At 46.6% G+C, this 27,153-nt stretch overlaps 1 protein-coding gene across 1 annotated transcript in view; it reads right to left on the bottom strand.

The window, feature by feature from the left end:
- The window catches only part of LOC146206290 (ADP-ribosylhydrolase ARH3-like), a 98,588-nt gene extending 93,360 nt beyond the window's left edge, over window positions 1-5,228 (bottom strand). The window contains exon 1 of the mRNA XM_084590918.1: window positions 5,030-5,228. Within this exon, the coding sequence (XP_084447044.1) occupies window positions 5,030-5,047 (18 nt within the window). The 5' untranslated portion in view covers window positions 5,048-5,228. The remainder of the gene's footprint in view (window positions 1-5,029) is intronic.
- Between the last annotated feature and the right edge of the window lie 21,925 nt (window positions 5,229-27,153).

Raw genomic sequence — 27,153 nt, 5'->3', positions numbered from 1 at the left:
CTGCTTTCCAAGCATGTTTCCATTTTCGACTTCGCCAGTGGTCATCTGCCACAGATTCCAAATTCTCATATTAATTATTCGATTGATAATGGAACCTCTCGCCCGATCAGACAGAAGCCCTACGGTGTGTCACCCAGCGAACGTAAAGCTTATTGACAAACAAGTTCACGACACGCTCCAACGTGGCGTCATCCAGGAATCTTCCAAGTCATTGGGCGGCTACAGTTATCTTCGTTAAAAAGAAAGACAACACATGGCGTTTCTGTGTGGACTATCGTCGCTTTAATGCCGTAACCGAAAAAAGATGTGTATCCGCTTCCACGTACTGACGATGCAATCTACTGTCTTCACTCGGCGTCATACTTCTCCTCGATAGACTTGAGATTGGGGTACTAGCAGATACCGATGAACCCGAGCGACAAAGAAAAGACGGCATTTGTGACACCCGATGGTCTTTGCGAGTTCAACGTAATGCCCTTTGGATTGCGCAATGCGCCTGCCACGTTTGAACGATTCATGAACACCATTCTGCGCTGACTTAAGTGGAAAATTTGTGCTTTTTGGACAACGTTGTGATCTTCGGCAAAACCTTTCACGAGCACAACATTCGCTTCGCCATCGTGTTTGGCTGCATTGAGAGAGCGGGCCTCGTCATCAACTCGAAATGCCACTTTGGCTAACGCCAGACAATTGTCCTTGGTCACTTGGCCGATGAGGATGGTGTTCGGCCGGATCCCCAGAAGATTGAGGCTGTAACCAGCTTTACAGCGCCGAACTCAGTGAAAAAGCTTCGGGGCTTTTTAGGACTGTGCTCCTATTAACGCGGTAGCGTTAAGGAGCTCGTGTCGCAGAAAAGCCGGTGTCGTCGGCGGCGTTCGCCGTGAGCGATAAATCCCGGCATGCACTTCATAAATAAACATGCACTTCATAAATAAACAGCAACTTCCAAGATGGGCTGTGTGGGAATCTAATCAGGGTCTCCGGAGTGTGAGACGGAGACGCTACCACTCAGCCACGAGTTCGATGCTTGAAAGCGGTACAAAAGCGCTTCTAGTGAATGCGGTGTTGCCTTATAAACGTGCCGTAGAACGTTGTACTGGGGTGTATATCGGTAATTATGAGCATGTTACTTACAGAAGTCGCAGTTACACGAGTAGCGAAGTACGTTTCCGCTACATTTCTTCTGCGCTCTGCGCACATGCAGAGCCATCTTGCGGCAAACACAGAAGAACCCCTCCTCGCAATGTGCGGCGCTGCCCTGACACGTGGCGCGCCACTCGCCCCTGACGTTTCGCCGTGCACCCTCACGGGTTGTAGAATCAAGCGTCTTTCCTTTCTTTAGATCACTATCTTCGCTCACCCGCTTCTCCCCTTCGGGCCGTGCGGGTACCGGTGCGAGGATGCCCCAATACCATTGCGTTTAACAAGTTTTCTCGACGAGGTGCAATAACGCTATCGCGTTCCACTCTTGAAGGCGAAGCTTAAGCGTCCTCCAAATTTTAGCTAAGTACAGACCAGCAGGGGGAGGGGGGGGTGGAGGCAGATTCTTTTTTTTTTTGCGTTTTGTGCCCAGATTCGCTGGCATCGCCTAGCCACTCACGTGCTTTTTGCACGAAGATGCACCGTTCAGTTAGACTGCTGACAATGATTCTGCCTTCCGCCACCTCTAATTCCTTCTGACATGGGGACCTATTCTACGCTACGTTTGCCCTTCTACCCCATCGAAGTTCACACCGACGCTAGCGGCGTGGGCGTTGGCGCTGTGCTCATCCAGTGTCACGGTAGCGACAGCACGTGATAGCTTATGCTAGTCGTTCGTTGAGCAAATCGGGACGTAACTACACCGTTACTGAACAAGAGTGTCTCGCAGTCGTTTTCGCGGTGCATCTATTTTGTGCCTACCTATATGGCAATGTTTTATCATATTCACCGACCACTCTCTGTTGGCTCGTAAATCTCCGTGACCCTTACGGCCGGCTTGCCCTGGTGGGCTTTGCGGTTGCAAGAGCTTAACTTCACTGTTGCATACAAAAGCGGCTGTCAACATGCCGATGCTGACTGTCTGTCACGCTTGCCGCTTTCGTCAACTGGTAGTGATGGTGACAACTTTGATGACTACCTGGCGCCTATCGCAGCAACGTTTCCTGATTCGCAACTGTTCCAGACAGAACAACGCAACGATGAGACTTTTGCACCGCTCTTCTCTGCCGCTCATGTTTCAAGAAATGCGCGTTTCTGCGTTCGTGTTGGTCTACTTTATAAGAACAATTTCAACCCTGGACGTGCGCGCTTTCTTCTCGTCGTGCCGGAAAATCTCAGCATTTTGGTTCTTGAAATGGTGCACGACGATGCCACGTCACGCCACTTGGGTGTCGCGCGCCCGGACCATTCATCGCACAAAGGAACAATTTTACTGGCTGAAAATGCGTCATACCATTCAGCGCTATATAGCCAATTGTGGCAAGCGCCAACGTTACAAGCTGCCTACTTCCCGTCCACCGCTGCACCCTATTGCGCCTCCGACCGCACCCTTTGAGCAGGTGGGCATCGACCTCTTGGGTCCTTTTCCGCGGTCTTGGAAAGGTAACCGGTGGATAGTGGTATGTGTTAACCATCTCACTCGATATTCAGAAACAGCCGCCATACCCTCAGCCAACGCTTCCGAGGTAGCCCTATTTCTTCTGCGGTTTCTCCTCCTGCGACATGGCCCTCCTCGAGTTCCGATCAGTGACCGTGGGCGCCAATTTACAGCTGAAGTTATCGAAGAACTCCTTCGTCTCTGAGCCTGCGATTACCGTCATTCAACGCCGTATCACCCTCAAACGAATCGGCTTGTTGAACGTACCAACTGCACTCTGACCGCTATGTTGGCGACGTATGTCGATTCTGATCACAAGAACTGGGATGACATCCTGCCTTTCATTACATACGCGTATAACACTGCACAGCATGAGACGACTGGCTACAGTCCGTTTTACCTCCTGTATGCTCGAGTTCCCCGCAGCTGTCTCGATATCATCCTTGCTTTCTCCCTCCACGACGAGCCTTCTATCGCCACCACTTTATGTCGAGCCTAAAAAGCTCGCCGCATTGCCCGCCTACGCATACTGGACTTACAGGAACGTTCGTAGGAGCTTTATGACTACCGACGTGTACATGTTTGTTACGTCCCCGGTGATTTAGTGTGTTGTGGACGCCGCCACAGAAGCTGCTGTTTCACTATAGCGGCCCTTTTGTCGTTGTGTAGCACCTGAATGACGTGAACTATGCGATATCAAGCCGCACTGAAAGTGCCCGATGCTCACGCAGGACCCAGGTGGTGCATGCCGCTCGGCTAAAAAGGTTCCATCCTCGGTAATTAACTTACTTAAATTGCTTGCCCTGGGGGCTTCGTCTGTGAAGGGGGAAGTTTCACGTGCTGAGAAGGAAGAAGAGGAGGCTGGATGCAAAAGAAGAAACACGCTGGCGTGCTTTGCGGACTCGCAGTGCTTAGACTAGAAATAGACACCCCCGTTACTTAATGAGTATGTAAAAATATATATACAGACGGAACCGCACACCAGAAATTCCTCGCAGGAAGCAAGTAAGGAACGATCGGCGCAGCGGAGAGTGACCAAGTGACTCTGTACCGGATCAATGTGCAGAACCGGCATAAACAGAGACGGGACAGATGAAAAGAACGCAAGCACTCGTCTTTGTTTCCGTTGACGGAGCATACTATGTCGAACCGACGAACTTGCACGCTTTATTGCTTGCCAGCTATCAGCCATGACGCTGCAGAGTTTCCTTGCCAATGATGAAGGAAGAAAGGAAGTCTTACGAAATACGGTCGCGTAACAAAAGCGCTATAGACAATAAAAAGAAAATGTGCGACGTTTACGTTCGAATACTGCAAATTATCGCTGTCTTAAGGAATTCGGACATGCTGCGTTCGAAGACTTTTTCCCATTTACCAAAACGCGACCGGATTATAAACTCGGTAAGCCGTATAATGATGATCGATAAGCAGGCTTTTATCCCTTGACTCTAAAGCAGTGAAAGGCGATATGAGTAAACATTTGAGAGCGTATCATCTGCTGTGTAATCTGCTTGAAAAAATTTGCACAGTTGGAAATATACAGCCTTGTGAACTTTATCTTACTGAGTGAGATGCCAAAGTTAACTGATGTCTGCCGCCAACAGTGGACCGAAAGTGCACACGGGCAGATACGCTTATCTTAGTACTAACTCTGCAACAAAGTCTTTGACGGTTCATTGGCGTCCCATATAAAGTTTTTTTTTTTTCTAGAACGGGCGGCATTGTTTTCAGAGCACGCTTTCAGGGCGTTTTTTTTTTGTTTGTTTCTTTTTGTTTTTCTGAATCCTTTTTGTTCCGCCGCACGATATTGCTACTAGGCCTGAAAGTTTAGCCTAAAGGTGCATCTAGGTTTCGCACAACAGGATTTTGCGAATCCAAGTTCGCGTCTACACACTTTGCGGCAGCACTGTGGCTTACCTGAATAGCAGCGATGACTCCGGCGTCTTAGTAAGCGCACAATATAGGCGCATGGTCGCATCAGCGAGAAGGCACGTTATCCCCATTAATAAGATCAGTTTGATACGAGAGGAAGTCGAAAAAAAAGTTAGGAACTGGCTTAGGTAGAAGCTGTCACGAAATGTCGCTTGACTGGTGGGTGTTACTTATCCTAACAGAGTCGGAAAATGCCGCGCCGGCGGCGGTTAAAAATACGACACGCCCTCGTAGCTCGAGCTCGGCTGATCTGATGCTAGTTCTTTCTTCTGCCTTGATAAAACAAAACGGATACATCGGACAATCGATGCAAATTCAACGTGTTTACTTAGCATTTTTGGCATGCCACCTGTTTGTGAGGTGCGGGCTGCGACAGATTTTCGCAGCGACCACGCGAAGGTAAAATATATCGCGTACTGCATTGGTTTTGCTAATGCAGGACATATTATCGGGCGTGTAAATGAAACTGGAACTGTCACAGCTGCAGTATTTTTGCATGCAAGAATACCATGCACTTACCCGAAGCATTCGTTTCATTTTGGACGCTGTGCTTGCCCCGTAATCGTGAGATGCTAAGAACTATCTTGCCGTGAGGCCGAAATTCACTTTCGACGCTTTTATGAGCAACCAGTCGCGAAATCTTCAAAGAAACAACGTCCCAGCGCAAGTGCTACGTATACCCGTAGCCTGGCGTCACGCGCTACAGCACTGACGTTGGGCAATCCAGAGCCGTCGTTTCGCTGCGGCGCCTATTGGTGGCGCGACAGCACTCTCAAAATGGCGGCGCTCGCGCAATCCAGTTTCAGCCGTAACTAAAGGATGGGCTGCAGGATGAAAGCTCGCTCACGGAACTCTCTCAAGAAAAACTCCTTCATGTTTTGTTCCATTTTGCTCTCTTCGTGCCAATCGTTATTCGTGTATGTATTCAGTGAGGGTACTTTGCCACGAGAGATTGAACACGCATGTCCGATCGACAGTTTTAATTGTAACAAAATAGATATATAATAATGGAAATACACCAGGAAGAAAAACACCCGGGCTAGCTTCTTGAAAAAAAAAATCCTTTTCAGAGAAAACAAATACCACAAAGCCAACTTTGTGTACGGACCGGCTTACAGTAATTCGCAAAACTTGAACTTTGGACAGCTATAAAAAGAAATTGTTTGCATCCAGCTGTCCAGATATTTTCCTGTCGATAATTGACGTAGAGTTTATGAGGCAATAGGTATGATTTTGTTTCTCAGGATGGGTGTCGAGGACAAAAAGAAAAAAAAAAAGCAGTAAACCAGAGATCTTTTTAAAAATGTTCCAAAATGAAGGCGTATGTCTGCAAAAATTTAAACGTAGAAATTTTAAATATTGAGGCATGACTATGTATTCAATTGGAAATACTCAAACTCCTTTAGGAGTGCCTGGTAAGATCTCGTAATATCATATCTGAAAATGCACTGAATTGAGAGCCAAATAACGGCTTGAGGGGCTAGTTGGTGCTGCATAGTATTCAGAAATGTGGCGCAACAAACACAAGAGAAGAGACACAACACACGCGCACATGCGCGTGTGTTGTGTCTCTTCTCTTGTGTTTGTGTTTGTTGCGCCACATTTCTGAATTGAGAGCAAAACACGTGCGTTGGCAGATTTTGAAAATTATAGGAAAGGCGACCTCATATTTCTTTCTTTGAGAACTACTGCCTCGGAATATGCCCAATCACACGCTTAAAAAATATCCTCTTGCATCGTTTCTGTATTTTTATACTTACAGGTTAGTGAATGTGACCATGTTAGCGGGATTGGTGCTACCATGTGCACTTCTTCAGCGCATTAGAATGGTTGGGTCCCAAATTGAAGCAACTAAATTGTCGATGCATATATAAAAAAATTACTTTGATTTTAAACACGCTCTAAGCGCTATTAAAATAACTTTCACTCAAATATACGCTTATATTTGTTGCTTCGTACCCTTTTACTTGAGTGACAATGCAAGTATGACTTAGTGATTGAGCGTATAGAAGTCGCAACGACCATAGCAGATGTCTTTACGACTTTACGTTCGTGGATTGCTTAGTGGGGGTTGTAAGCGGAAAAACATTTGGCTGCGTACTATCTGATATGCACGCCTAATCTTGACGAGCACACATCGGCTGATTCAATGTTTCTCTCGCGGAAGCGTATACCATTAATACCAGCTTATCTGCATATCGCACCTGCATGCTACAGCACTGACGTAGAGAACGAGCAGTGAAATTAAAGGCGCTGAAACCTGGCCTTGCATGCCTCATGTACTGCATGCATGATGAACCACTCTGAGAAATGCCCTTTTTTTTTATTTAATAAAAAAATGAGAGGTGATAGCTGCATGCATTTGGTAATTGTCACGCTCTTTTTTTTTTTTTTTTAGCATACCTTAAAACGTATCCGCCTTTCAACTGCCCGGAAAACATTTCAGGACGTACGGTGGCATCATTCTTCACATTTCGGTGGCGTGCAGGCATGCATGCGACTGTTAAATAAACAGACGCGGCAACTTCAAAGCACCTGCACAAGGTATAACCGATTCGACAGCTGAACTAAAAAATAAGCCGCCTCGTCAGCTGCCTAGCAAGCCTAACAAAGCGTGAATGCCGTCGATTGCTCGCGGTCCTGAACTGGCTGTGTACAATGGCCAAGTGCAGTCTGGGTGCGCTGAATGCGAGGGATAGGATTCCCCGCTCGTTTTGGCGTCTAGCCTTTTCTCCGTCGTTTATTTTGCGACTGTTGGCATTCTTGGCTACGCTCACCGCGTTGTTGTCGCCGTGTTTTGAAGTTAATTTTCCACTGACGATGAAATGGCCTTTTTAAACTACTCAATTACGTCACCAACCGATGTTGCACAAACCTTGAAATGATGGCGCCGCTTCAATCCGCTCTTACGTAGGCTTGTGGTTTATAACAACTTTGTGTTTTTCAATATGGCATATACGACGTAGCTCTTTCAGTCTAACATCACTTAATATTCCCATTCAGTGTCCCTTTAAAGATCCGCAGGTGGTCCAACTTAACTCATAGTCCTCCACTACCGAGGCCCGGATAGGTCGCTTCGATCGGTATACACTAAAACCCACATACTACGAAGTTCTAGGTGTAAAAACTATTCTTGGCTTTTTGTGGGTATTGCGACGATCATCTGGCAGCAAAAGACATACCTTCTGTCTCTCACAAATAGACTTTCTGTCCAGATTATAGAAGGCCCTTTACCAAGCATTTCGCCGTAGAAGAGCCGAGCACCATGCATGGGGAAATCTTGTGCCCATAGGGAAACCGGTGCGTATCCACTACGGCACAGGGGATTACAACCAGCACCTTCAGGATGAGAGGCGGATGCTGTTTGCTGCAAATGAATTTGAAAATATTCCCGCAGATCGACTGCAGTTCTCGACGTACTTCACCAAAGAGGACGGGTTTCCACCGTTTTCAAGTAAATGGCGCTGCAGCGTAGCCATCCGCGACGAAATAAACTGCATGGACGCAGGCATTTCATAGTAAGACTACAAAACAGTGCTTCTGCACAAAGACGACGAGGGAAGAAGGGACGAGACACGGCGGGCTATTATGTCATATCGATATGCCTGTGATGGCGGCACCTTGGTGCTTAGTTGGTTTTTAGAATGCCGTAGTACGTCGATACAGGGCAAATTTAGTTTTTCCTCAGTCTCTCAATAGTTATGAAAAATTCTTACTGCCGGAGGTGGTCGTACGTTACCTCGTGAGGTGTGGGTAAGAATACTTCAAAGTTTCTCAATTTATGTTGAGAACAAAGAAAAACATGAAACTTTGCTGCGTTATTTATGAATGAGCTGGCGTCACGCACACCAAATGTTATCAAAAACTACTGAGCAGATTTTAGATAAAAATTAACAAAATTGGTAAAGCAACGCATTTAGAAAGGAAGGTACATTTAGAAAAAAAAAAAAAAAAGAAACGCTTACGACCAGAACAACAAAAATTCACAACAATGTTGTTTATCATACCTTTCTTCACTGAACTAGAATAATTGCGAAAGCGCTCTTCTTTCATGAAATCGCAAGAAAGGCGGTAGAAAATCCTCCTCGCATGCAAGAGGACCGGGGTTTGAATCCCGGTGCCGCGAATTTCTTCACTGGATAAAAAAAAATCCGCGTGTCGATGGAATTGCATAAACAGGTTTGTGGTGCGACCTGATGCCGGTGAACACATTCGGCAACGCACTCCCTCACCAGAACAGGAGTTGGCCACCCTGGTGCAGTAGTTAGCCGCAACCTCCCATGATTAGTCCCATAAAACCCCGCCCCTCAGTCACCAGCGGCGCGGAACAACTGACCACGGCGGCGGTCAAACCTGTGACGCAGCAGGGGGTGCTAAGAAAGCCTGGCTCCGCTGGACAGGCCGCCATTGGAAACTGACCCTGGCAATGTTTAACGCTAGAACCCTAGCTAGTGAAGCTAGTTTAGCAGTGCTGTTAGAGGAACTAGAGGGTATGAAATGGGATATCATAGGGCTTAGTGAGGTTAGGAGGACGAATGAGGCATAGACTGTACTGAAGGATGGGCATGTACTGGTGTTATCGAGGTTTACCGGAGAGGTGAGAAGGAGTAGGTTTCCTTGTCAATAAGTATATAGCGGGTGGCAGGCATCGTAATTAAGCTTAATAAGCGGTATAAACTGAAGGTTGTACAGGCCTATGCACCTACATGTAGTTATGATGACCAGGCAGTTGGAAGCTTCTACGAAGATGCAGAATCGGCAATGCGAAAAGTAAAGACGCAGTATACTGTACTAATGGGCGACTTCAATGCCAAGGTAGGGAAAAAGCAGACAGGAGACCAGGTAGTAGGTGACTATGGCATTGGTTCTAGGAATAGCAGGGGGGAGTTACTAGTTGAGTTTGCAGAGCGTAATAACTTAAGAATCATTAATACTTTCTTCAGCAAACGGAAGAACCGGAAATGGACATGGAAAAGTCCTAATGGGGAGACTAAAAATGAAATTGACTTCATACTGTGTTCAACCCCCGCTATTATGCAAGATGTAGAGGTGATCGGGAAAGTGCGATGCAGTGACCCCAGGATGGTGAGGTCCCGAATTAGTCTAAATCTGAAGAAAGAACGCAACAGATTAGTAAGAAAGAAATCCATCAACGAATTATCGGTGAGGGGGAGGGCAGAACAGCTCAGGATCTCGCTACAGAATTAATATTCAGCCCTAACCGAGGATGGCGACATTGCCCTAGAAGCAATGAACAATAATTTCAGAGATATCAATACTGAGTGCGCTGTAGAAGTAGGCGGTAGGATAGTAAAAGAGGATACCGGTAAGCTATCTAAGGAGACGAAAAATTTGATTAAGAAGCGCCAGAGTATTAAAGCTTCCAATCCAATAGACCAGATAGAATTCGCAGAGATATCAAAGCTAATCAATAAGCTCAAAGTGGCCGATATAAGGAAGTATAGCATGGAGAAAATAGAGCATACTGTAATGAACGGGAAGCCTTAAAGCGGTGAAGAAGAAATTGTGCATAAGCAAAAACCAGATGTATGCGCTAGACAAGGCGGGCAACGTCATCACGAATGTGGACAAGATAGTCAAAGTAGACGAGGAGTTCTATACTGATCTCTACAGTAGCCAAAGTAGTCAGGACCGTAACGGGATAGGCGGCAGGGAAAAACAGTCAGGCGTTCCATCAGTGACGAAGGACGAGGTCAAGAAAGCACTAGAAACTATGAAAAGGGGGAAAGCAGCTGTGGAGGATCAGGTAACTACAGACTTGTTGAAGGACGAGGGGGATATCATGCTAGAAAAACTGGCCACCCTGTATACGCAGTGCCTGGTGTCATCGACGGTACCGGAACCATGGAAGAATGCAAACATTATCCTCATTCATAAGAAAGGGGACGCTAAGGACCTTAAACATTACAGACCAATCAGCTTACTGTCTGTTACGTATAAGGTATTTACTAAGGTAATCGCTAATAGAATCAGGGCAACCTTAGACTGCAATCAAGCAAATGATCAAGCAGGGTTTCGGAAACGGTACTATCGATCATATCCACACCATCAACCAGGTGATAGAAAAATGCTCGGAATATAACCAGCCCTTATACATAGCATTCATTGATTACGAAAAAGCATTTGACTCAGTTGAAACATCGGCGGTGATGCAGGCATTGCGAAATCAGGGGGTAGACGAGCCGTACGTGAAAGTGCTGGAAGATATATATAGTGACGGCACAGCAACCATAGTTCTGCATAAAGAAAGTAACAAAATTCCCATAAAGAAAGGTGTTAGGCAAGGAAACTATAGACCTCCCCAGTACTATTAACAGCTCGCTTAGAGGAAGTATTCAGAGACTTGGAATGGGAGCAGTTAGGGATAAGGGTAGATGGAGAATACCTCAGTAATCTGCGATTTGCTGATGACATTGCCTTGCTAAGTAACTCGGGAGATGAATTGCAAATAATGATTGATGACCTATACAGGAAAAGTAGAAAGGTGGGCTTGAAAATCAATATGCAGAAGACTAAGGTAATGTTCAACAGCCTCGGGAAGGAACAGCAGTTTACGTAAGGTAGCGAAGCACTGGAAGTAGTAGGCGAATATGTCTACTTGGGACAGGTAGTAACCGCAGATCCGAACCATGAAAAGGAAATAACAAGAAGAATTAGATTGGGATCGAGCTCATTTGGCAAGCACTCGCAGATTATGACTAGCAGCTTACCGGTATCGCTCAAGAGGACAGTATACAACAGTTGCATCTTACCTCTCACCTATGGGGCTGAAACGTGGAGGTTAACCAAGAGGGTTCTACTTAAGTTGAGGACAACGAAGAGGGCTATGGAACGAAAAATGGTAGAGGTAACATTAAGAGATAGGAAGCGTGCAGAGTGGGTCAGAGAAATAACTGAAGTTACTGACATTCTAGTGGAAATAAAGAAGAAGAAATGGGCATGGACAGGACATGTAGGGCGAAGAGAGGATAACCGATGGTCGCTTAGGCTAACAAACTGGATTCCAAGGGAAGGAAAGAGTAGCAGGGGGCGGCAGAAAGTTAGGTGGGCGGATGAGGTTAAGAAGTTCGCAGGAATCAAGTGGATGCAGCTAGCACAAAACCGGGTTAATTGGAGAAATATGGGAGGCCTTCACCCTGCAGTGGGTATAGTCAGGCTGATGATGATATTGAACCTTGACATTTGGTTTATCACGACTTAGTTAGTGACATGAATATATATTAAAAAAGGACTTCTAGGCGCTCTCTGATTTCTCTAGTTCAGTAGATGCAGCACGCATACGTTTAAATGTCCTGAGACTTTCACTTTCATTTTATTTATTTTAACAGTTGGTGAGAAAATGTTCCTAATAGGCACAAAGCGTTTTTAGAAATTGCGTCCGAATGGTTTTTGCCTTTTTTGTTGCACTTAAACGCACCTTGGGCATTTTCTTGGCGTTCACCTTGCTCACTTAATTAAGTAAACGCATTCTGCTTGCTTGCTTGGGCTTTTCTTGTTTGTTGGTTTTTTTATTGTGTCGAGGCCTATTTTAGCAAACACTTTCTGCTTGCTTGCCTGGGCTTTCCTTGTTTGTTTTTTTATTATTATTATAGTGCCGAGGCCGGGAAGCCTCCTTTGGTTATGTGAGCATTTCCCATCCGGTTTAGGGCTACAGTACAGAGCACCCCCGGCGTTTTGCAGACCGTCCCAAGTACTTCCTTGATTGTCTTATTCCCATCATTGTAGAAGCCAAATGCATGGTACACGTCGTCGGTTGGCAGAAAAAAGTGGATCCCGCACGAGAAAAGTTGGGGCGTAGTGGATGTATATATTGACGACGGTATTCCGAACGCGTCTTGAAACGCTCCCCCCAAAAAAAAAAATCTTGGAAAGCACGGTTTGAAGCGCTTAAAAGGTTATCTGCTGGCAAAAATAACGACTAGTCTGAAGAAGAAACTAACCGGTGATACTTCAGAAAGAAAAATCATTTATATCAGTTTTACCTGCAAATTGTTTAAAGGAAACGATCTATACTATGAGCCACGCCTCCCGTTTATGGGGGGTAGGGATGTTTGGTGGGATTTTTTAAGCCGTTTCTGTTGCTCATTTCAGCCCGTAATTTCAGAGATACGTTGTTGAGATACTGTAGTGTTATTTGGTGGCAAAATTTAAAAGAGCGCATTTTTTGCCGATTTTACCTAGGATACTTCCTAATTTGGTTACGCCTCTTTATAGCTCACTATAATATGCGCGGAAATGGTACTTCCCCGGCTGTCTTTTCTTCCCCTGATGCTAGCACGTACAGTTGGTTTATTCTTGGTCCGCGTTCTTCGCAGTCCAATGCTTGGCAGCCTCCGCATGTGCCGGACGTACAACGCTGTTAACAGACACAATTAGTCGCCCTGTTCTGCGTCTAGTTATCTTGATAAGCGGTAATTTGCGCTTATCAGGGTGTATACTGCACACTATCTTCTGCAGCAGCTATCTAGCGAAAGCAGAAAGTTAGGAAATAAATTCATTTCTATCCCATCATGACATACTTCGTGTCGTCTCCAAGAGCTTTTCCCGCCTTTTGTAGCCTTGGGAAATTCTACGACAGTTCACACCGGCCATGGTAATCGTAAACTATCAGCGCTGCGGCGAGCGAAAATGCCGGTAAAGAGATTGTCAGGCCTTCCCCACGCTTCACTCTTGCAGAAATCATCGCCAGAAATTAATTCTTTTTTTTTTTTGTTTCGCTGTGCCTGTCGTTGTTCATTTCTGCTAAACCTTCCTCGCCATTGTAAAGCCAGGCACTGTGTAGAATTGCCAATGGCATAATATGTCAATCTGACTGAGGGAGCTCACGTCGGGCGTCGTTGATAGCAAAACTGTAACTTCTGCTGAACATTTGCAGTCATCTATATTGACTTCATCGCTCACAGGGACATCTCTAGTTCTTCTGTGTAGCTACCCAGTACCATCACTTTATCTGAAACCTAAAAAATACGGCAAAAAAATGAATGTTATAAAGTAGCAAAAAAAAAAAAAGAAAAATCTGACGCTGGTGGTTAAGCCATAAGCAAGCGCACATTTTATGCGCGAAGGCTATGAAGTGCTCACACTAAATAGTCATAGGCCTAGTGAATTTCAAAGTCTGGTTCTTCCGGGACGGTGATGTGAAGCGACGATGATTAAATACGGAGAACGGCATGTGGAGATAGCTGAGAGATTAACTGAACTTTATAGACAAGGCTTTGCAATATTTACAGCACCTACAGCAAAGTTGGTCAAAACATGGATCTGCCTACATCCGGCCTTAGAAGGATATATAAAAAAAAAAAAAAGACGGCGCGGTGGAAGTGAAGCCATGCGTTGCCATCTTGGGGTAGGCAAAAGAAGAAGAAAAAAAAAGCGCCTGACCGCCGCACGCTACCAGGCCGCACGCCGTTTCGTGCGCAGTGCCGTGATTTTTCCCGCACAAAACAACCGCTTTGTAAACTCGACCCCTTTGAAACGCCGATGCAACAAGAATGGTTGCATCATGCGTAGCATACGGATTCACAAACCGCGTGAATTCGGCGCCCGGGATTCCGTTCCACAGGTGAGTATAAGTGAGCTGCTCTTGGAAGTGGGCGTGGTGTCTGTTCTAAGTGATATACTTAAAAAGCTCGTTCGGTCAAAAAGCCGTCCGCGTCGTATTTGTAGCCGTCCGCGTCGTATTGATAGTAGTTGCAGTATTAGTAGTCGGCACAGTGTGTCGGAAAGGATCGGCTGCTACGTAAAAAAAAATCGTACTATAGTGATTTATAGTACTTGATGATTGATGGGTGTGTGAGAGGCGATGTCGGGTTAATGAAATCATTGAAATTAATTGATGAAGTGAAGAAGCGAAAAAACATTAGAAAAAGGTGGTTTCAAAGATATCAAAATGCTCAGAATAAAAAGCCAATGCTTGGTGATGCTAATTAAGAAAATTTAGATGGTGTAATTGATCAGTTAATTGATTGACATAATTGAAATGAAATATTGGAAAAGGGTTGGTTATTTTCAAAAACCAGTAATATAACAAGCCGGAAAACGCAACTATCGCGAAACATGACGGTGAAAAGACTATAATGAAACGCATCATTTTTCCGCAAACATTTCAAATAAATGATGAAAATTAGCTGGCACTTAAGGTCCGCCGTTAAGGGTAGGACGCCATAGCGTTTCAAGCACACGGAAGATGCCTTTCGCTTTTGAAATTTTGTATTCTTTATTTTTAAAAATGTTTAAAATTTATTTATACGCATATACTGAGCATCAGCAAACACTGGATTTCAATTCTGAGCATTTTGAGACCATTGAACGTGTTTTCGTTTTCTAGTCATTTCAATTAATCATTTGATCAATTATACATACTACGTTGTCCTACATAGTGTCACGTAGTGGTGACGAGGTCGACGACACAAATGAAGGGTCGATGATTGCACTAAAGAAACTCTTTATTTGGGCTGACTTGCGCACGCAAAAGAACTAAGCAACTCGGCGGCGGCGATAAAAACAAACGTGCTCGTCGATCGTCGAACAAAGAATGCCCATCACACTCGTCAACGCTCAATTTAAAGGCTGCACAAAACAATCTAGATAATGTCGCAAACAGCTACCAGCACGGCCTGGAACATTGTGGAAAGACACCCGGAACCTTCGAGATAGATCTCGGTGCATCTTGCGCTACAACGAAACTGATAAAGGTGTGACTCGCGACATCGAGCAGCAACAAACAAAGATTACGGAACTGATACGCGGTCCAGAATCAGAGTGATAAGCCTGTATGCCGGCGGCTGTTAAAAAAACAACAAATACAGTTTTGAAGGTTTCGCGGCAATAGCATCAGCAAGCATTGGCGTTTCACTGTATTTTGACACCTGTGCAATTTTTGATTTTCTCCTTTTCAAATAACTACCGACCAATTACACTGAATTTTTTTTTTTGATTAGCATCATCAAGCATTGGCTTTTCATTCGGACACTTTGACTCCTTTCAAGCCTTTCTTTTCAATTATTGCAATTAGTTATTGAATTCCACCCTCTAAATTTTTTAATAGCAGCACCAAGTATTGCCTTTTCATTCTGAGGATTTTGACACATTTGATCCCCCTTTTTCTAATGTTTGCAATTTTTCCATTTCTTTAATTCATCAATTCTTCAAGCAATTGTAAGGATTTTATTAACTCTTCTTCGCCTATCACACACCAATGTATCATCAATCACGAGAACCTAAAATTCCCATCATACAATTTTTTTATGCAGCCCGCGATTATTTGCGACACGGGGGGCCCACAATTACTACCACTACTACTACTACTACTACTATGACGACGACGACGACGACGACGAAGGCTTTTCGGTCGAACGAGCTGTATAAGCTATTACCCAATATTCGTTTTCTTGTAGCCTAAAGCTACAATACACGGGTCAGACCATGTCAGAGCCGAGTTTCGCGTGAGTGTGCGCTGCCCGTTATGCGCATGTGCGAGAGCCGCGTGATGTCACGAGAGGCGCAGATGCGTCTAAAGTCCCTGATGCGTCGCCTCATTGCCGCAGCCGATGCGTGCTCCTCGCCGCCGCCGCCGCTGGCGTGGGCTCCTCTCCGACGCGTGACCTTTAGCCGAAGCCGTGTTTACGACAGTTGCGCCGCGCGATACTGCGCATGCTTTACGCTATGTATATCCAGGCATAGCCACTGGCTAAGCCACTGCAAATTTTTGTTGTAGTTGTTGCGGGTTTATGTCTTATGAACTAGAATTGCTCAAAAAAAGTGCTGGAAGGCTGCATCGACTGCGGTACCAAGGTGCGGCGCTAACCGCTTTTTGACCACCACAAGATGGCTGTCACCTCCTTCATGCCGGTCCACTGGGAAGCTTCCACACCGACAGGCTTTTATATCCTCTTAGCCTCGGCCTAGTCGAAAAATCGCGTAAAAACCATAGCTCAGAACACTCGACTGAACATTCGGACTCAGTTTTAATGCCTCGAGGCCCAGCCCACATTCGAATCGTAATCAACTGCAGCAAGTATCAACCTGATTGGTTACTTGCTGCCTACCACAGTTCTTCAAATTTACTAACGGTTAGCACGCTCTCTCAACGCATGCATGCAAGCAAAGAGAGCAAGAAAAAAGTTAAAGCATACAAACGGCAGTGACCCGAGCGACCACAATTGGCCTGCCAAATTCCGGGCCCTGCCCCACAAACTTAACCTCTACGTGCCGGGCCCCTGTCTTAGAGAAAGAGGGAAAAACAAATATTGATCACGAAAACGCTACCTTTCCTTTCGCCCCGTGTTACCTACGCGTCGACATCGCACCTGGTCACTTCGACGCCACGGTTTTCAATACCAGTTTGGCGGTGTCGTCTCGACGCATCCTTTCTGCACTTTTTGGCGTCACCGACTGTTCATTTTGGCTTAGGATGGTGTAATTACGCAATTCATTTTTTTCTAAGAACTATTAATGAATATAATAATGTAACTGACGACACTGCAACCGGAGTTTCGCTGTGATTATTTGAATCACGTTTTCTTTATGTGGCGAATCATATTATTGTATTGGATATTGTTTTCAGTTACAGTTGTCTTTTTTTTTTTTGTCGTATTTCAGCTGGTGCTTGCGTTTGCACATAGCGAGTGATCTAGTGTGCGTTCAATTATATATCTACCACTGCATTTTGTACACTTCGTTGTCTATGTATTTCCGTATCCACCCTGCTAAAGTCTTGAAAACAAGACCGCAGTATCAATAAACAAATAAAAAAAAAATCGGGCAGATTCAGACTTCATTTGTTAACGCATGTTTCACGCAGGTTTTATGTTAATTAGGTATAAATTTAGCATTGGCCTTGACCTTAATCTTGATCGTGGTGCTCATGGTAGACATGGTCACTCATCGCAAGTCATAATATGACCATGTATGGCAAAGCTAAGCTTGGTTGTTGCCACAGCAGCCGTCGATTAGGCTGACGGAAACCGGAATCCGTAAATCGGCGCAGTGCTTTGTGCTAGCTTACAAGGGCTTTCGCACTAAAATTAGCCGACGATCAGAATACTCGGTAATGATAAATTTTAGAGTAGCTCAAGTGTTTTACTCTTTCTATATGGTGGGGTAAATAATTCGAGGGAGACAGGTTTCTATATAGATGCATATAGAACCTATTCATATTTATCCACATAACCACTCTTCAATTGGCACTCTATCATTGTTTTAATGGAGGCGCCGGATCGACACCTTGCGGCGTCGCGGTCGTTTTTCGTCGACTTCGGCTCGAGCAGCTCGTGAGTGACGTTGGCGCGTTTCTCTTCTGCACGAACGGATGTGATGGCATCATGAGACCGCATTAATTGATGGCTCCCATTTTCGGCTCCCCTTCGGAGTTGCGATCGCCTTAATGCATTTGGCCACTGGCTTAATCAGTAATTCCTTGATTTGTGCCTTTTCGTACTTACTCATTTCAAAAACATAAATTACATACAGTCATAAGCTAAAACATTATGTGAAAGACCGCCGGACATAGCTCCGCTTTAACCAAACCGTATACGAACGTGCCTGCGTGGCCTTGGAGTTACATATCTGACTCGGGATCCAAGGTCATATTCCCATCTCTCATTTGTCAGCTATACTGTCATGTTTACAATCCCTGTTACCTGCCACGTACCACATGTCATACTTGTTATTTTTCGCTTAAAACTTGCACTTCCGCCATTCCCTCTTCCGCCGCTGCTCTCCTGACTCTCCCAGGTACATCGCTCTCCTCCACCTTCCATTCTGCGGAGTGCATTCCTGAGCTCTCCCCATAGCCTTCTGCTTTCATGGTAGTCATCCGTTGGTTTCTTGTAGCGCCACCCTCAAACATTATTGAGCCCTCATCGTAACCTCCTCCTGCAAACACACCCTGCCGGTTCTTTCCGTCTCAGTCCCATCTCGGTTGCACTTTCATTCATTCTTGACACGTAGCCAAGCCTCTAGGCCACTGGTTGCCTCCAACCCTCCCTCCCTATTTCCTCCGCTCTAAATATGGTGACGGGATTTCTATCCTTTAATGAGTCATCATTTGGAATATCTGTGGCAAGCTAGCCTTCGACTTGACATGCCAGATGTATGCTGTGTGCGACGAGAAATCGTATGGCACCACCCGCAGTGCTGTTTGATGAACGGTTGCTCCACAATTTTAATTTTGATACGTTATCCGGTGCAGTGGCTGAGCGGTTAGGAAGCTCCGCTACTGAGCAGGAGCGCTCGGGTTGAACCCGGCCGCGGCGACCGCTTTCGGATGGAAACGAAACGCAAAGGCACCCGTTTGCTGTGCGATGTCAGTGCACGGTAAAGATCTGCAGATGGCCGTAGCCCTCCACGATGCAACCTCTTTGTTTCTTCTTTCACTACCAACTTCCCTCTTCCCTTCACGGTGCGGTTCAGGTGTCCACCGAGAAGTTAGGCAGACACTGCGCTTTTCCTCAAAGGCAACCAAATGTCATGTCGCGGAAAGCATAAACGTGGATGTGCATTGTCAGTTTATATGTCATCGGTTGGCATCCCTGTCGCTATCCGGTCTCACAATTAATTGCCTAGCACATGTATGCTATGTACACGAGAAATCATGACATTACCCAGACGGCGAGTGGTTGCGTCATCATTTTGACACCAAATTCGGAAAACTGGTGCCACATCGAGGTCTGACGAGCAAATAACGCGCCAGAGACAGTGGTAGGGGGCTGAGCGGGTGGTTTCGAGCCCTTCGTGGTTGGCAATGCAGAGGCCTTCTCCGCAGTTGTATCTGTTGGCCAGGCCATCGTCGCACTCCCCCTTCGATGTCTAGGCAGCGGCTGCAGCGACGCCTTCTTTTTGGGACCATCTTGCGCCCTCAGCAACGACAACGGTCGCCGACGGAATTTCAGCAAATGGGGTTAGTGACACTTTCGCCTTAGAATTCGGCTCCCTTGCGTTTCGAACCTAGGCCGAGGCAAAGGGATCGATGGCAGGCTCCTTCTCGGGCTGGCTGCCAGTCTTTCAGCGCTGAGCTTCGGATGTCGTCGCCTTCATATCTCTTCTGACAAAGTTGTTCTAACGACCCTAATTATGCCTATTTAGTCCCAATAAAAGCTTAAGCACTCGTTACATACATATATGACAAAGATGAACAGAGCGAAGTTTAGCTCAACGAGTGCTGAACAATGCTTCTATGTGTATAGGCCGTGGTTAACCAAGCTAAACTGAAGCTTAATTATTTCAACAAAAATAATGAGCAAAATCGTTCCCTGCTCTGTACAAACAAGTCAGCATAGCTTTCATGGTTTCTTCAACTCAGTGAACCTTTTTTTAAGTATATTTATATCAAGGAATGTTCTCACAAACGCCGGGTACTAAACATATTTTTCGTTGTGAATGGTTTCACGCTTCTATTTTGTATTCGTTGGGACAGAGCTCAGCGTTTTGTTTAATGGTAACAGCTATACAGAGAGCATGATAACTGATAGTAGAGAGATTTAGCTTATCGGAGACCTATTGCCGTACACAAATACCGGTCTAACAGACGCCAACTGTGCGCACGCAGTGGTCACACCTTGCCCAATCGTTGCCAGTGCGCTTGCACAGGGAGGCGTACGGTAAACCGGTATACGCGCGCGCTAGTACGTCTCCGGAATGCTAAATCTATCTGGTCACTGACGATCAGCGCACATTTTCTTTTCAGTAAGAAATCAGCCCGGGTTTAACCCTGCCTAAGCAGATTAAGACGTGCGAAATCACTGTTCGGGATAGTCTGACATGGTTTTTCCTGGTGGTTTAGCGCCAACAGACTGGCGCCCAGTTTCGCAAAGCGTCTTTAGTTGGTTTGATGTTTTGGAAAAGAATGGCGCAGTATCTCCCTCATTTCTCGGTGGCCACCTACGGTTAAATTTTTGAGTTTCTATCACCCTCCAACCTATCTAGAGATGAATGCTAAATGGGAACCAAGCAAAATAATATAACACCACCCCACACGCTGCACAAGGAACATCTGCGTCGCAAAATTGATACATCAGCTTACATTTTTCGCGTCGCTCCCTGCTCACGACACTCATGAGGCAAGCAAGGATTTCGGTTTACATTCGTTTCTCTTATTTAATTTGATTAATTCCATCTCGTAGCGGGCAGTGCTGGCGACTCTTGGTGCTTTCTTAAGAGCGTTAAGACCTCTGTGATAACAGAAAAGTCAGGCATAGTCATACTTTAGCATTTTTGAAAAAGTGTGCACACATTTTACCTCTTTGCAACGTTACCGGAGTAGATGTTCATTGAACTGCGTGCGTGGCCTCACGGCTAAAGTACAGCGCACATCACATTATAAGACGTATCTTTTTGCCCCTCTCCCCCTGTCTGCTCTAAGTGCGCAATTTTTAATGTGCTGCGACATCTCCCATGTCGGCCTTCGACCGGCGGGCTGATCTGACGTGTTACATAGCATTCCGCGTCACGCGATAGCTCAGGACACAGGCGTCAGCTCTTTTAAATGCTTTTCGAGAGCGGCGTTCATTGAGCCGATTTTCAGCTCTGCGCGAATGATCCTGAGAGGCAGCAAAGCGATGAAGGGCGCAGTGTGATTTCGACTCGCGTTTGAGATCTAAAGCTCTCGTCTTGCGTTTTGTGAAGGAATTAGTGTTTGTGACAAATGTGTAAGGCTAAATGACCAATGCAAAGCGGGTTAATCATTGGGTTAAGCCGACCATCGTAGTTCTAGGATTTTCTTTCTTTTTATTAATTGCATCACTATTCTCTCAACTATAGGAACAATTACAAACTTATTCTACATGCTGCCTGTATTCACTGCAGCATCCCTGGCTACGATCTCGCTGACGATGCTGTCCGGTCTGCTCACGAAGGCATACTGTTCAGATACCGCAGTCAAGGACTGATACAATAGCTATAAATATGTCTTCCTGCGAGCAGTCTAATCTTAGCTGACTGGTGCTTGCGGTAATCTCGCAACTGCAACCTTGACCTTTGCCGAGAATCACGTCGATCACCTGGCTTCCTCCTCCTCCGCAATGCTTTACAAATGCACAGCGCTGGATTAAGGTGGGGGCTGAGGAGGCTGCAGCACAGGGCCTCGTCTTTGAAGTTAGGAGGAAGGGCCCCATTTACTCTAACCTGCTTTACATATGGAGCTGCAAATAACGAAACTTCGAGCAACATGCATGAAGAGAAAAACTAAAGCAAGAAGACGGGGCCCCGCCTAACCTAACTTTGTTCAGGTGTTGGAAGACATTGTCGAGTTGCAAACACCGCAGTTCCCCAACACTTGGGAGGCCCCTTTCAGGCGAGGTGATCTGCACTTAGGAATTGGAGAAGCGTTTCTGATGGTTTCTTGTCAATTCCTCTATCCTGTTGCGGTGGATAACATCGAAAAAAATGTAACTGATACAATAGATGAGATAAGAGGAAAATCATTTTCCAGTGACACCACCACTATCGCCATACATCTCTCAAATTGTTCCACCACTTCTTTTCTCCCGCTTTAGTAGAGGATAAGAGGCAGTGCCAGAGTCTCGGGCTATTCCCTTATTTGTTACCTCCTCCTCTGATTGTTAATTACTACGTTTGTGTTCTTCAAAACTAACGCTTCCCCTCGCACTAATCCCAATGATCACATTTTTTTTTTCGTGTAGTTAGAATAAAACGGGGTATATTGCAGAAGTATGCTTTGAAAGTAAGGGAGGACCGAAAAGGGGGAGGTTACACGTGCTTTTAGCCCGGGGCCCCGATTTTTCTTAATCCGGCCCTGCGAATGAATATCCGTAGCTGATTGACATGGCTGACATGTCGATCTGTCAACTATCAAAGCAGAACATTGAACACTTCCTCCATATCTGTCCTCGCTTGGAAGTTCAACGTATAACTCTGAGGGCCGTTCTAATTCAGCTACTCGACCATCCTCCATGGCGATTATTCGGGGACTATGGTGTCGTTACTCAATATCGCACATAGAGTTTGGTTTGGTTTACGAGGTTTAACGTCCTAAAGCGGTTGGGGCTATGAGAGACGCCGTAGTAGAAAGTTCGGCCACCTAAGGTTCTTTAATGTGCACTGACATCGCACAGCACACGGGCGCCTTGTTTTTCACCTCCATAAAAAAGCGGCTGCCGCGGCCGGGATTCGATCCCGCATCCTTCGGCACAGCAGTCGAGGAGTGCGCCACGGAGGCCGGGTAATTACACAAAGCTACAGGGCTTCGGCCGAAATTCTCGAGCGCAGCGGGTCTAAGAGGTTCATAATTGTAAAACAGAGCGAACAACGGTACACGAGAAAGAGCGGGGCGAGACTTGCCCAAATGAACATTCTGCTAAGGTCTAAGAGACCACGCGTGCATGCACCTCCTCTCTTTCTGCGCCCTTATTTTTCGTGCCCTTTCGCTTTCGATTTTATCTTTCACTTTTCCTGCATTTCAGAGTATGTAACCGGACCGGAGTCCAGTTAATCGTCCTGATTTTCCTTAGTTGCCGCACTCACACAGACATGTGCAGCTCGCTGAGGCGCAGCTCGCGACCTCCGCGGCTACAGTTCCGCACCCATAGCATCGCTCACTGTGCCCTACTGAGCGCGGCTATCGACACACGGGGATCAAGCCGATGGCTGCTCGCCAACCATGCCAAGACTCCGGCCCTGCGGCCGCGCCAATATATTCACTTCACTGGCTACTGCATGAGAGCACTACGCTATCGCCGCAGCCCATCACCCTGCGTGTTTGACTGCCACTCTCCCGCGCTGTGCAATGCATGTCATCGTCTTCATCTTCCATCCGGGAATAATGGATCCATACACCGCCGTTATCGCATTGCCCTCATGAGGTGCGTTAAGCGGCTCCAAAATTTCATAGTGCGCTACCACCAAGGTCACCGATTTCGCTAACCTTTGCATGAAGCCTGACCTTGAAACTTAGCCTCGAACAGAGAGCGAAGTAAAACGCGAAGTAAAACACTTCGCATTTCGACAACTAAGCTATCTTAATGGGCTGCAATTTTAAGTGCGTACTAGCCGCAATCAAGGATTTCGCCGATGTCTGTCCGAAGCCGCTCACTCTCTCTTCATGAATTTGAAGTGGAGAAAGAGAAGGTGGCGATGCGCGCGTCTCAGAATTGAGGAGGCGGAACGGCCTCACAGCTGCAGCAGAAGCCGCTCTCTCTCTCTGTCCATCCGTCTCTCAGTGAGAGAGGGGTGTGTCAATTACGGACATGGCGGCCGTCACTGGGCAGCGTTGCACAAGCGTGTGTTACTCCGGAGTGAGCTGTCGTGTGTCACTCGCGCGTCCTCAACTTCGGCATCTCTCCCCTCGCATCAGTCATGCCTCAGCCTACACGGACAGCAGACGTGCACGCGCGGTGCTCCCTGGACCTCGGCTCCGAGGCGCTCGCCGCGTCGTGACGTTTGTGAGGTTGTATGACGTCAGGACTCCATATGATACTGGCGCTGCCGTATTTCCGAGGTCGCCCTTTTGAAGGGGGCCTTTTAGTACGCGCTAACCTTTGTCATTCAATTGTGCTCGAATCCTGCAGTTGGAATGCAGTGGCAATAAAGACTGTTGTAAAGGTAAAAGAAAATGAAGTGCTTATTAAAATATCTTATTTCATAAAACAAGGTAGCAGAATATTTTTATTCTTGTGTTGGTGCATAGCCTTTTAATTTGTAGTTGTATCATTTCTTTACTTGAGTGTTTGTCCCTCCGGCCTATCACTGTGCTTCAGTGGCGCTAAACAGGTTTTGGGCCCAGCCTTCGCCATCAGTGTATTTCCGCCATGCGGCGCCTTCCGGCGAGCGTCTGCAACAGCTTACGACGAGGTGCGTTGGAGATGGCAGCAAAGCCAGACGAAGGCGGCCCTGGTCGGTAGGGGAAACAAAACGCTTGTGCAGCTGGTCTTCGTGTGTCGACGTTAAAAGAAAAGGAAAGTAGGAAGAGGGGGCAGGAGGTTTACGGCTGAGAGAAGATACACGCCTGTCAAAAAATCGGCAAGGTACGGCACGACTGTGAACGCCAACCATGATTCTTATTTTCGTTTAGACAAACAGATCGTGCCGCCGCACGCCACCTGCTTGTATGCACTTGCGCTAATATCAGAGCCTAAAATCAGGTAGACGCTGTAGTGCCAAGCAGAAGATCAAGCAGAATCGACGCACGTAGTGGGTGCCAAAAGCGGGATACAAAAGCAATGGTAACGTTCTAACAATATGCATCAGTGTTTGTAGCTGTCATCTTTGGATCCGACAGCGGTGACAGCTAGCGAAATGTCAGCCACTCTAATTTAACATTTATGATATTCTTTGAGAAACCCTTCGCACTCTCGAGTCCACCCACTCTCTATGCCCGCGTGTTTCTCGTGGCTCAGGTCAACGCCAGCTAGGTGGCGTCAGCTTGTCTTGCCAAAGTCAGATTTGTGAGTCGGGACGGTCTTGCTCATCCCGATACCTGATTCGACCCTCTCATGTCGGGTTCATGCACCCGAGGGTATACGTGACAGTCGCCATCATCGGTGATGCGCGGAGCATTTTGGGTTAACCAATAAAGGTGGGACCACGGACTGGGCCGCGGACCGGTCACGTGTCGATCGCGCACGGCTAGGTCCGGCCCGCGACAGCATCCACATGGCGGGCCAAAATAGCAGCCGACTAGCCGGATCACGGGGTCGGCCGAAGGTATACACTATTTACTTCGTCGTTTCGCGATGCGCTCGTTGGACACTGCCTCCGATTTTTTATTTTTTTACATTATTTCACAAGGCCGAATTTGGCGTGCATTTCGGCAAATTTCAGGTACGGCCTTCGTCTATAGGGGCTTCATATAAACATGCACCTGTGCATATATATGCATGCATATAAACGCACCTGTGCAGCCCTAAGAACGTACCTGAGTTGACAGCGTTCCACTTAATCCGTTTAATTCCAGACGCAAAGATGAAGATGATCAATAAGGACCACATCAACATACGCGAACGCCTTAACTGTGGACCGAACTTAGCCGCAGTTGACGCGAAAAGCAGCTCACCACTGCTGCACAGCGCGCAACCGTTGCATAACGAAGCTGCAGTTACAAATTCCTAATTATTTGTAACACCGTGCGTGGAGCTGCTTCCTACTCGGGCGGCAATAGCGCGCTCAAGCATCGCCCTACCGCCGCGTCGAGGCGTGCTACGGCAGCGGCGGATAGGGTGCAGCGACGGCGGCGCGCTACATCGAGGCACCCTAGCGGCGGTTATCTCTTGCGCCAGCGTGCGTAGTTAAACAGTCTTTCCTAGAATAACAAGCCTGACATAAAGGCGTATCCGAACTGACCACTTCGTGAGAATCACTGTGATAACAAACAAGTTTCTGCATAACAGCTGTCGCATGTGCAGCGCCGGCTCACCCGGCCTTCTTGTACATTATCTCCGCTGCTAAGGCGTCACCCATGAGGCCATTTTTTTTTTTTACACTGGGCAGGCCATTTACAACAGTGCTGGTCAAATCGAAAGCACCGTTCGCGGTGGCTTCGATGCGAAACAATCTAGGCCTAGTGACGACTAGGGAGTATATGGCGCGGCCAGTGCGCCGTCGTCCACCGCGCTTGCGGCGGCAGCACTCCGGCAAACTCGCGGCATTTGGCGTTGCACGTGTTCATTTGGGAACTTCTCTTTCATGATGTAGCTGGGGCCCGATGTTTTTCGACACTTTTCACTAAACACGCCGCTGTAAAACACTTGTCCGGGACGTGACGGGGCAGCAGGGTAGTGCTGCACTTACCGTGGTACGCGGTACTCAAAGGCTGCATAAAAACACCGTCATACGCCCACAAAGCCGGTCGTGCATACGCCACTCTAGACACTGCCTATGTTGCTTGGCGCTCTTCAAAACATGCTCAAAGTGCACTTTGTTGATGTGGGCTAGCTCGTGCAATTTCATCATCATCATCATCAGCCTGGTTATACCCACTGCAGGGCGAAGGCCTCTCCCATATTTCTCCACTTAACCCGGTTCTGTGCTAGCTGCATCCACTTGACCCCTGCGAACTTCTTAATTTCATCCGCCCACCTAACTTTCTGCCTCCCCCTGCTACGCTTTCCCTCCCTTGGAATCCAGTTTGTTACCCTCAGCGACCATCGGTTATCCTCTCTTCGCACTACATGTCCTGCCCATGTCCATTTCTTCTTAATTTCCACTAGAATGTCATTAACTTGAGTTATTTCTCTGACCCACTCTGCACGCTTTCTATCTCTTAATGTTACCCCTACCATTTTTCGTTCCATAGCCCTCTGGGTTGTCCTCAACTTAAGTAGAACTCTCTTGGTTAGCCTCCACGTTTCAGCCCCATAGGTGAGTACAGGCAAGATGCAACTGTTGTATATTTTCCTCTTGAGCGATACCGGTAAGCTGCTAGTCATAATCTGCGAGTGCTTGCCAAATGCGCTCCATCCCAATCTTATTCTTCTTGATATTTCCTTTTCATGGTCCGGATCTGCGGTTACTACCTGTCCTAGGTAGACATATTCGCCTACTATTTCCAGTATTTCGCTACCTAATGTAAACTGCTGTTCCTTCCCGAGGCTGTTGAACATTACCTTAGTCTTCTGCATATTGATTTTCAAGCCTACCATTCTACTTTTTCTGTCTAGGTCATCAATCAT

Source organism: Amblyomma maculatum, chromosome 1 (assembly GCF_055883805.1).
Source record: "Amblyomma maculatum isolate TAMU_Amacu chromosome 1, ASM5588380v1, whole genome shotgun sequence".
Taxonomy (NCBI): domain Eukaryota; kingdom Metazoa; phylum Arthropoda; class Arachnida; order Ixodida; family Ixodidae; genus Amblyomma; species Amblyomma maculatum.
Note: the sequence above shows the minus strand (reverse complement) of the source record. Positions and strands in the feature narration are given on the sequence as shown.